At 40.4% G+C, this 12,245-nt stretch overlaps 1 protein-coding gene across 1 annotated transcript in view; it reads right to left on the minus strand.

Annotated features, from left to right (window-relative positions):
• The window catches only part of PIGK (phosphatidylinositol glycan anchor biosynthesis class K), a 123,854-nt gene that overhangs the window by 95,672 nt on the left and 15,937 nt on the right, over positions 1–12,245 (minus strand). Inside the window, exons 3-4 of the mRNA XM_063427945.1 lie at positions 11,249–11,340; positions 7,531–7,666 (exon numbers count right to left, since the gene is read on the minus strand). Coding sequence (XP_063284015.1) covers positions 7,531–7,666; positions 11,249–11,340 — 228 coding nt within the window. The remainder of the gene's footprint in view (positions 1–7,530; positions 7,667–11,248; positions 11,341–12,245) is intronic.

Raw genomic sequence — 12,245 nt, forward strand, 5'->3', positions numbered from 1 at the left:
AGGGATGTTAGCATTTGCCAGTGACTTTTGTAAGTCTTTAGCTGACACTCTAGGATTCTTCTTCACCTCATTGAGCAGTCTGCGCTGTGCTCTTGCAGTCATCTTTACAGGATGGCCAGCCCTAGGGAGAGTAGCAGCAGTGCTGAACTTTCTCCATTTATAGACAATTTGTCTTACCGTGGACTGATGAACAGCAAGGCTTTTGGAGATACTTTTATAACCCTTTCCAGCTTAATGCAAGTCAACAATTCTTAATCGTAGGTCTTCTGAGAGTTATTTTGTGCAAGGCATCATTCACATCAGGCAATGCTTCTTGTGAAAAGCAAACCCAGAACTGGTGTGTGTTTTTTATAGGGCAGGGTAGCTGTAACCAACACCTCCAATCTCATCTAATTGATTGGACTCCAGTTGGCTGACATCTCACTCCGATTAGCTCTTGGAGATGTCATTAGTCTAGGGGTTCACATACTTTTTCCACCTGCACTGTGAATGTTTACATGGTGGGTTCAATAAAAACATGGCAACATTTCATTCTTTGTGTGTTATTAGTTTAAGCAGACTGCGATTGTCTATTGTTATGACTTAGATGACGATCAGATCACATTTTATGATCAATTTGTGCAGAAATCAATATAATTCCATAGGGTTCACATACTTTTTCTTACAACTGTATATTCATATTCCATTTCATATTCCAAAATAGAGAGCACTCAAGTATTGTTTTTAGTAAATTCTACTGTTGCTTTATTAAGTAAATACAGTGATATAAATACAGAGTCAATGCTTCAGTCTATTCAGACTTCTATCAAGAGGATACAATCCACTGTACTTTATGGATTGTATCGCTTAATGGATACCAAATAAAGAATTGAACATTTTGTAACAAAAACCGTGAGTGCAGCCCATTGTTTACAGCATTGGTATATGTATTCCTAGGACTGGCACCCGGAATTTACCTTAAAAAGTCAGTGTGCAAGGACTGTTTGTATCTTTTTTTCCGTTGTCAATACTTGAAAGCTTCCAGTTTAGTGTGTGTGTATTTACACACACACGTATGTATACACACACACACACACACACACACATATATATATCTTCTTGGCTTGTATTCCTAAACAAAGATTTAGGAAGCAGGTTGTCCATGTCTGCTGCAGACACACTGGTGGCTGACGAGGCAAATGCGGGATCGGCAGATCTGACTGCAGCAGATCCAGGGCAAAATCTGGTCTGACTTTGATGCCACAGTGTCACGGACCTTTGATTTTTTTTTTATTCTCAATATCTGCCTTCAGTGCATTCTTGAAGGAGGAGACAGCCTGATGAATTGAGTGTCTACGCCTTTCGCAGACCAGTGACGATGGTCAAAGTGACAGACACAAAGCGATTTCTTAAAAGAGTCCTTGTATCTCGTCTCTTGTGCTCCTCTGTTGCGGTACCCAGTGGCAAGTTCACAAGTACAACCTTAGGTAGGCAATGATCTTCCATCCTAGAGACATGCCCTGTCTAGTGCAGCTGCAACTTCAAAAGCATTACTGGTGGTCTCTGCCTGTTCCAGAACTTCGATGTCGGTGAAGAAGTCATTCCAATGGATGCGAAGGCTTGTGCGGAGACAACGTTGGAGAAAGCACTCAGTCGCAGGTGATGGGGATAGGTAAACAATGACTTAAAGCCGTACAGGAAAGAAATCCGTACTAGAGCTCTGTAAACACTGATCTTTGTGCCTCTCTTTAAATGTTTGTTGTCCCTGACTCTCTTATACAGTCTGCCGAACGCTCTGTTTGACTTTGCAAGTCTGCTATCTATCTCTTTGTTGATCTTGGCATCTGAAGAGATGATGAACCCAAGGCAGCTGGTTCACAAATAGTGATGCACATGTAATGGTAAATTTCATAAGGTGCAAGCTGACAGAGGACTTATGTCTTCTTCAGAGTGACTTATAATCCAAAGAACAGCAGCCTCTGTGAAGCAGGCGGGGCTGTCACCGTGTGGGAAACAAGGGCACATCGAAAGTGGAAAACAGCTCTCTGATGTTGGTCCACATCTCTTAGTCATCTCAGGTTAAATAGGCAGTCATCAGTGAAGTAACGGATATACACACCATCCTCTTTATCAACGTCTTCAGGGGCCCCTTCGAAGCATTAAGCTGAAAAAGATTGTGAAGAGAGGTGGTGCAAGAACACAGCCTTGTTTTACACCACTGTCTATAAGGAAGGGTTCCGAGTGGTCGTTGCCGAGTTTGACTTGGCCATTTTGATCTTAGTGTAGCTGAATGATCATTATGAGGAACTAGGGGGATATCCTAGGCGTCTAAGATTTGCCACGTACTGCTCACACAGTGTCGAATGCTTTAATGAGGTCAACGTACCTCACATACAATGCCTTGTTCTGTTCCTGACATTTTTCTTGGAGCTGTCTGAGAACAAATACCATGTTGGTGGTGCACCTAGTAGCTCTGAAGCTGCATTGGCTAGAGTTCTTCTGCAATGGTGGGTACCAATCTGTTCAGAAATATCCTTGCAAGGATCCCCAGATAGTTGGAGCAGTCAGAGTTTTCTCCCTTGTTCTTATACGGGATGGATTATACAGGATGATTATATCTTCACGGAGATCCTGTGGTACTTTGCCTTGTTCCCAACAGCAGACAAGAAATTATGAAGTTCACTGTTTAATGCTGGGGTTCCAGACTTCAGGCAGAATTACACCGACTTTTGCTGCCTTGGCACTTTTCAGCTGCTTAATAGCCTTAACAGTCTTTTCAAGAGAGGGAATCGTGCAGAACTCTGTTTTCTTATTTGTTGTGGGATGCGAGGGAGTGCAGAAACTTGCACCATGCAGTTGGTGCAGAAGAGACACTGGAAATGTTCAGACTACCGGTTCAAGATGAACGCCTTGTCTATTAGCAGTGTCTGACCATTTGCACTGCGCAATGAACTCCGTACCTGGTGTGATGGGATGTTTACTGCCTTCGGGGGATTAATAAAACTCTGTAGCCAACATCAAAGTTGAATTTTCTTAGTCAGGTTTGTCTATCACTTCCTAATCTCTCGTAACGTGCGCTGGAGGTTTCTGCATACAAGGCTGAAGGCTCAGATGGCTGAGCAATGTGTGCTTGGTGTGCCGGTCTCTTCATCAACAATTCTTGGATCTCCTGATTGTAATCATAAAACCAATCTTGATTTTCTTTGTGTTGAACCATAAAACCATTCTGGAGGTCTGCAGCATGGCAGATTTTAGAAATTCAAAAAGCTCTACTGAAGAGGGGTCCATAAGGCAGCTGGAATCCTCGAGCTTCAACTGAAGACTTGCTTGAAATTTGGCATTCACTTCAGCTGACTGGAGATTAACTCTTCTTTGGAGTGCTCCCTTCTTCAGTTTGGATTTTAAGTGGAGACATAGCTTGCATGTTACAAGACGATGGTCCGTATGACACTCTATGCTAGTCATTACTCGAGTGAGTAAGACGTCTCAAATATATCTCTTTGATGCACCATGATATAATCTATAAGGTGCTAATGTTTGGACCAAGAGTGCATCCAAGTTGTCTTCAGAAGATGGTGTTGGTTAAGACAAATTTCTGCTCCGCAAACAAATCTAACAGAAGGCGCCCATTGTCATTGCAGTTTCCAACATCATGTTTGTCAAGTACTCCTTTCCAGGATTCTGAATCCTTGCCTACTGTGGCATTAAAGTCGCCAAGGATGATTGCCTTATCATCCACAGGAAAGTTCTACACAGGTTGCATAGTTCAGTATAGCATTAGTCCTTTTTAGCAAGACTTTTCAGCAGGAGTTAGGGTATACACGCTAAATAGCATGACATGCTGCTTGTTTTGAAGTTAGATGGGCATAGAGATGAGATCTGAGTGACCCCATGGCAGATTTTCAAGTGGGTAGGCAATTGAGTTCCTGATGATAAAGCCAACACCACAGAGGCATCTCTCGGTCTCTTGCTTGCCTGACCAATTGGAGGCCAAGCTATTGAAGGCTGCCTATCTCTGGAAGCCAGACTTCACTGAGAGCAACGATATTGACATTGAGCCTTAAGAGTATGTGGCCGACTAAAGCGGAGCGTCGTCCAGGGCAACTGCTGTGTGCTGTATCCAGCATGGTTTTGATGTTCCAACATGCAAGTTTTAGTCCTAGCACACCTCGTGAGGCAGTTGTGTGCCTTTTAATCATTTTGTTTGTTCGAATGCATTAGAAAATGCCCGTTGACGCTGCTGAATGTACCTTTCGTGGTTAAACATTTGTTATTATTATATATATATATATATATATTATCCCTCAAGATCCTACATAGACACAGCCAATTCCCTGCAACCGTCACTGGTTGGGATTGACACTGCAGCTTTGCCCAGTGTCTAATAAGTAAGTCAGGCATATTTAAAATACATAAGACTCTACTTTGACTTATGTTTTTAGTTAAAAATTATTTGGAAAAGAATAGGAAAGAGAAGAGGAAGCAATTGGGAAAAGGTAAGTACGATGTGACAGTGCTGCATTAATAAATTCACCCATACAACTTGAAAGACAAACTGTAAGTAAATGCATAGATTTGCATCAAATGCTGTTACACCGTGTTCTTCTAAAAAACTGCATGCGTGGCTTTAAGGAATGGCTATTTGCATTGAAAAAGCTGCACACTGAAAAAGATTTGGTATTGTGCTTATATGGAGGCCTGTTTATAATCTCTGCTCTATCACCCTTGTTTTAAGCTTGTATGAGCTACTCGTTTTGTTTTTGTACTCATCTAGTACTACTCAGATCCCAGTGGTATCATTATGTTAGTACCCAGCGGCAATCTAACACAAGATAAAATCTGCTGAATTTCATATCTCCAGCCTGGATATGTAGAAGTTTTTTGTTGAGCACTCATGCACACAGCTCGATTGTCTGTTTTAGCGTGGTTTGACCACTAAATTGTCAGTTCCCACGTCCATGTTTAATGCTATACCTATCTACCTACGGACATAATAAGCGTGAGCATGTTTTATTAACACATTGTGCAGTACTATTGCATGTTCTCATCTCATGTTTTGATTTCGCCTGATTAAGCTTCTCATTATAACCTTTTAAAAATGTGAACGTACTTGCTAAATGCCCTACCACATGTAAGCTTTGTACTTTGACTTACTTGTCAATTGCTGTTGAGGCATGAGACATGCATGTATTATTTTGCCCAGCAAAAAAAAAAAAAAAAATATGATTTTAAGTCTCAAAGAAAAAACAGAGGCATACTACATGTACCCAAATTTGCCCCATCCATATCTTGAGGTCATGCTGGAGGTGGAGGAAAAAAACATTCAGATAAGTATATTTGTTCTAAACTATATTGCTGATTATTTTGTACAATGTATGGATTAAAGGACCACTATAGGCACCCAGAACACTTCAGCTCAATGAAGTGGTCTGGGTGCCAAGTCCATCTAGGGTTAACCCCGCCTGCTGTAAACATAGCAGTTTCAGAGAATCCAGCCTCTAGTGGTTGTTTCATTGACAGCCGCTAGAGGCGTTCCCGTGCTTCTCACTGTGAAAATCACAGTGAGAAGATGCTGCCATCCATAGGAAAGCATTGAGAAATGCTTTCGCATGGACTGATTGAATGCGCATTCAGCACTGACGCCGGAAGAGGGAGGAGAGTTCCCCAGCGCCGCGGGAGCCCGGCGCTGGAGAACCCCTTCCTCCCCCTTCAGCCTGGCGAGAGTGGGACCCTGAGAGTGGGGGGGACCCAAATACTCTATAGTGCCAGGAAAACTAGTTTGTTTTTCTGGCACTATAGTGGCCCTTTAAGTATACACCTATTCAAAGGTGGTCTTGTTAGCCATGTGATTTGCAGCTGGCCCATTTTAAAAACAAAAAAAAAACCATTTTAAAACTCTCAAACCAAAAAAGGGAAGGGAAGAGCAGCAATAATCTATCATTTATAATGGGGGTGTGGAAATAACATACATAAATATCAGTACAAACTGTCCTGAAACCAATTAATATCTGCTAAAGCCATCCAAACAGTCTGATATGGCAGTAGAACCTAACATGGATAGAAACAAGAGCTACGCAATAATTATTACCCAGACAAATAGATTCCTGGCAAGATCAGGATCAGGGGCTTAGTACTGCCAAGATCATAATAGTATAGAGAATTTATCACAAATAACTTAAAAGGATTTCCTCACTAAACAGTGAATTAAGAATTTGTAGCATTTAAGACAAAAGAATGGAAAGAGTTAGATAAAAGACAGATTTATTTTTTTAAGGTATTACAGCAATGTTCGTCTCATCCAGCACTGTACTCATCTTACTGTTAATAAAACGGGTGAGAGACACAACTTTAGTTGAACCATAAAGTCAACGGCCCAGGGCACACATACTGTGAACGGTCACCGAGGAAAGATTTAAACCTTCTGGGCATAATGCAGTCATGCATGGAAACCTGCTTTCAATGTCTTAATAATGCTCATTCCAAGGAACCAAACGCATCTGGATTCAATGCACACTACTGTCATCAATATCTTGTGCCCTAAGTATAACTCTTTCCTGTTCCCATTAGGGCTTTAGTAGAGTGTCTTCACATGTTATGATGGAGATACCAATGTATCTGCCATGTGAAAACACAAGATGCCTATTTGTTGGTATGCTGGGCATGTTAGTGATAGCCGACAGACCCCAACATAAGTTTATAGGGTCAGGAACACAAACATGTATTCCAAGCCCTAAAGTGTTAAAATCACTGCAAGAGGCACCTCTAGAAGTCATCTAAGGAGTGGCCACTTGAGGTGTCCCTAGGCTGTAATGTAAACACCGCCTTTTCTCTGCAGGATGTAGTTGTTCTGGTGACTATAGTGTCCCTTTAACCCCTTAAGTACACATGACATGTGTGACATGTCATGATTCCCTTTTATTCCAGAAGTTTGGTCCTTAAGGGGTTAAAGGAACACTATAAGCACCCAGACAACTTCAGCTCATTAAAGTAGTCTGGATGCAGTGTCCCAAACCTTGCCCCCCCTAACCTGAGCATGTAATTATTGCAGTTATTGCTAGTGTTAAATCCTCCTCTACTTTAGGGACTTTTAGGCGACTTTTGGTCCCCTAAATGACTTTGGACGTCATCACGCTATGCATGAGGACTTCCAGCGTCACTGGAATCCCCATAAGAAAGCATTGAATAATGCACATGCACCTTAGGTCTCCCCGCTGGCGAAGTAGGAGAGAAGGCGGACCCGAGCCAGCACCGCGGTACAATGGCCCTGGATCCAGGTGATAGAACAGGTTTTTAACCCGTTCTGCACCACGAAGCGGGGGGAAGGGGGCTATAGTGCCAGGAAAACTAGTTTGTTTTCCTGGCACTATAGTTTCCCTATAAGCATCTGTGCAAAAGCCCAGAATTACATCTAAAAATCACTTTTCAGCCAAAGGCACTAACAGGGAAAGTAAATTCATGTGAAAAATATAAAAATAATAACATGATCTGGTGAAAGAATCATTATTTACACCTTTCCAAATGAAAATATATTGTTCAATGAAAGAAGCATACCTCATAACCCCTGTAATCAACTTCGACATCATCACCATAGACGTTGAGCTCCATATTTTTGTGGCTAAATACAGTGGCTGGTTTGGGGTTCCGAGGGTTACAAGCCATGTCATCAGCGAGCATCAGGACAATGTGGCTGAAAGAGGAACATAATCACGTAGAATCAAGAAGTCACGTTCTCAACATACATTTACACCCAGACAGCAAACTTGCTATTCGGGCAGTTTTCATTTCATAAACATTTTTGGAAATTAACCCTTTTTTGATATTAAAGGCCAAATATAAATCTTTTATGATCACAAGGGGAAAGAAATATAATGTCCACTCTGATTTCGTTCCCGTAATTTGCATTTATTAAAATGTTCCAATGTAACATACAAAAATAAGTATTCAGGCAGTACAAAAGTTACATGTCTTCTCATCGACCATGTAATACTCTGTTCACAAAATCATGCTAACGCAAGTCACGGAGGGGGAGAGAATGAGTGTCACTGATGATATGGTGGGGAGTGGACCGTAACAAAAAGGGTGGCATGTCAACCTAGCGTTGAAGCTATTTGTATTGGCAGACCGTGAGCTTGCTCTGCATGCATGTCTAATGATGCTCTTTATGAGAATTTCCTCTGGTGACTTCAGAAGTGGGACGCAGCACATTACAAACGCAACACATGGCATTCACACTATTCACAGCTGTCTGAGTGTGGCATTATTTATATTTTTTATGTAAATGCATAGTTTGATTTTTTATTTATTCATTTTTAATATAATTTTGGAATATACATCTTTTAACGTTTTTAAGTTTGTGTTTCCCCCCCTCCCACCCTTTCTAGAAACTTTATTAGAGTGAAAGCAATCTTAAAGGGTTACTCCAACAACCATGACCACTTCCACTTTTAGAAGTAGTCAGGGTGGTAGGGATCTATATGTTCTGCGTTTCGCATACATGAACTTTTGTGCCGGGAGCTAGTTGCACCGGCACACGTGACCTATGCAGGCCAGAACTATGTATCCAGATGTTGGACGGGATGTGGGAGACCCTGGTCTGTGCTGTATTCCAAGTCAATTTTATAGCTCTTTCATAGGAGATTTCAATAGGGGACCTATTAACAAGAGTAACCCTTTAATGCATATTTTGCAGATAAAGTGCCAGACTACACACAAACAGTTAATAAAGTGGTATATGCATGGCTGGATATCAGACTGTCCTCTGTGGCATATTGGAGAACAACCTACTTAAAGGACAAATTGTCACAAGCGACTCATTTTTTTTGCAGCTACATTGTATTGGTCTCCAGTCTCCACGCTCATTATTTATGCTGCGGGTAAAATTCAACCTGACAATCTGTGCCCAGAATTCACTTACAGAATTAGCCATAATAAATCTGAATCTCCGTAAACCTCTCTGTCTTTCACGTGCTGGCTTCCCAGTCGTTTTCCCACCCCGCTCCTTTTGAAGAAATATGTTATTGATGTACAAATGTTTTGTTTTTTAGAGTTAATAGGGAGGAATTATTCCATAGAGAGATATTCATAGTACAATGCAAAAGCTTCTCTTTGCAGCAATCTGAAACTGTTCATTTTGAAAAATGACAGTTTTTAAACATTACACAAAACATCTTCTAGTAAAAGAAAATAATAAGCAAAAGGTAAAAACAACAAACAAAAGAAAAGGAGATTCGGCGTTGTGACAGGTATGGTAACCACACATCGCGAGAAAACCCCTGCTGTGTTCAGAGCATGTTGAAAACAATAAAACAGACCCTGCAGAGTATGCAAGGTGAAATTAATTAATAGCTTCTACTAAACTCAGTGGGAATCATGCAAGCTCACTCTTATCTAAGGCTCTATCAAATCTCAGAAACACGCAAGCAAACCTCTCCAATGCAAAGTTATACCTGACATAAGTGGCATGTTACACAAACAAATTTTTTTTTTATAAAAAATGCTTTTGAATCATGGAACTGAAAATATACAATGACTTTATGACCCATATACACACACTGGAAACATTGGGCGACAGCAGCCCTTTAATAAACAAATATCGGATTATCTGTTATTATTAATTAAAGCAAACCTGTCAAGGATACTACAGCTTTATCTTGAATGAAGGATAATTAAAGATCACAGAAACACTTAGTTTTGTAAGGTATCCAATATCTCTCACTTTTTCTTTGGTAAACACTACTTCGCTGATGTTTTTTTTTTTTATTATTATAAAAAGATCTATTCGTGACCAGGTGGGACACACATACATTTTTCAAAAGAGAGAAATTTGAGGACAAAATAGCCAAGCTGGAAAAAAATCTCTAAGTCAACTATGCTTCCAATGTGGCTACTGTGGCCTTAAAGGGACAATCCAGACTGTATATCGTACAAGCATCTTCCCCTATTAAAGGACCACTATAGTGCCAGGAAAACAAACTTGTTTTCCTGGCACCATAGTGCCCTGAGGGTGCCCCCACCCTCAGGGTCCCACTCCCGTGGCGCTGAAGGGGGAGGAAGGGGTTAATCCCTTACCTTTTTTCCAGTGCCGTGCTCCCTCTGCGCTGGGACTCTCCTCCCTCTTCTTCCATCATCGGCTGAATCCACACGCATTCAGCCAGTATCATAGGAAAGCATTCTCAATGCTTTCCTATGGACGCTGGCGTCTTCTCACTGTGAAAATCACAGTGAGAAGCGCGGAAGCGTCTCTAGCGGCTGTCAATGAGACAGCCAATAGAGGCTGGATTAACTCATTTGTAAACATAGCAGTTTCTCTGAAACTGCTATGTTTACAGCAAAAAGGGTTAAACCTAGCTGGACCTGGCACCCAGACCACTTCATTAAGCTGAAGTGGTCTGGGTGCCTATATTGGTCCTTTAAATTTATGAGATGGAAGAACCAACAGTCCATATTATAGAGACATCAGAACAATTCACTACAATTTGGACAACATAGAATCTCTAATAAACTCTTTCTACACCTAATACTGATAAGTCCACTCTATCGTTCAGGTCAATGGATGGACAGAATCCAGAGAACCGCACACCTAACTGGCTGTTTAGCTCTACCACACTGTGCTGTTTAGTTTTCACCATGTCACAGCAGATATCGTCCAGAGACTTTAAATGATTAGAGCCCCAAGTGAGATTTTTTCCTTTCCCTCTCCCATGAGATTTATTGGGGAGAATGTTTTGTCTGGGGCTTTATTGAATCATCTAGGACAATTTTAATGTTCCGGCCCCCTTTATATTTGTCTTTGAAATAAATCTCCATCCTCTCAATTTTCTTTTCCAGCGTTCCTCTGAAAACACACACAATCTTTGCACACATTTCACGTTCAGGCCAAGATTATTTCATATGCAAATGTCTGTCTTTTCTCACTGGCTTTGTGCTAATTTTAAAGTTGTTACAAATCTCTTATTTAAATAACAATTGACTTTCTCAAAAAAAGTTGAAAAAAAAAAATAAAATTTTTTTTTAGATAGATAGATAGATAGATAGAGAGAATATAAAATATAAAATATATCTCAAAAGTCTAAAACTATAGATTTATTGGGCTACCATGTGACAAAGCAAGGCTATTGAGAGAGTTCACAGTATATAAAAAAAAACAAAAAAAAAAAACCTACATATAAACTGCACGCATTAAAAGCATAGCTTATGTGTATGCAGCACTATCACAGCGAATAATTAGCAGCCGTGGTCTATAAGATAAAAGTTAAAAGGCTCCTCTTACCTGTCTGGAATCCCAAGTCTTTTAACACTTCGGTACATGGACAGAGTATTCGCCACATGGCGGTAATTGAACCAGAAACGGGACGTGCAAACCTTGAAGGGGGTAGGGGAAGAAATGTAAATTTAAGTAATGACAACTAAAAGCAGGTGATAACATTTAATTAAGCTGGGAATCATTTCATACACTGGTTTAAAGTCTGATGGAGAATTTAGAGTATATCTCGAAAAAAGAAATGATGAGAGTCAAAGATTATGAAATTCAGATAATGATCACAATTCAGTAAGAGTTTGTAATTATTACTGTATTGTAATTCATTTTAAAGATATTTTAATCTCATTTAATGTCAAAACAAATAAAGCACAGTACAGTAACAATCTAGACACTGATGTCAGGGCTGAGTGCAGCATATATACACATTATATAAATCCTATGAAATATTTGAGATATAGAATTTGATGACTACCTGCAATTTGTATGCTCCACACCAATGGCTTTTAGGGATGTTCATGTATCAGATATTCAGCTGTTAGTAAACCCTCCCTCCCCGCCAGAAAATAGGGACACAATAGGCACAAAATCAATGTTAGCGTAATGAAGTAGTTTTGGTGTATAGATAATGCCCCTGCAGTCTCATTGCTCAATTCTCTGCCACTATGGAGTTAGATCACTTTTTTAACACTGCCCTAGCAATGCCTCTTCTGGCTGTGTATCACGCAGCCTGCATGAAAAAAAGAATTGTTATATTTTCTAACATTAACTTGCTTTTTTTATCTCCTGTTCTCTAAAGTGAACTTTAAATCACACACAGGAGGCTCCTGCAAGGTCTAGCAAGCTATGAACAGCAGGAGATAGGAAATTCTAAATTTAAAATTAAACAGATTGTGCAATAAAAGGAAGTTTAAACATTAGATCTCTTTTTACAGGAAGTGTTAAGGAAGGCTGTGTAAGTCACATGCAGGGAGGTGTGGCTAAGGCTGCTTTAACTCCTAACTGGGCA

The sequence above is a fragment of the Pelobates fuscus genome, chromosome 7 (assembly GCF_036172605.1).
Source record: "Pelobates fuscus isolate aPelFus1 chromosome 7, aPelFus1.pri, whole genome shotgun sequence".
NCBI classification, from domain to species: domain Eukaryota; kingdom Metazoa; phylum Chordata; class Amphibia; order Anura; family Pelobatidae; genus Pelobates; species Pelobates fuscus.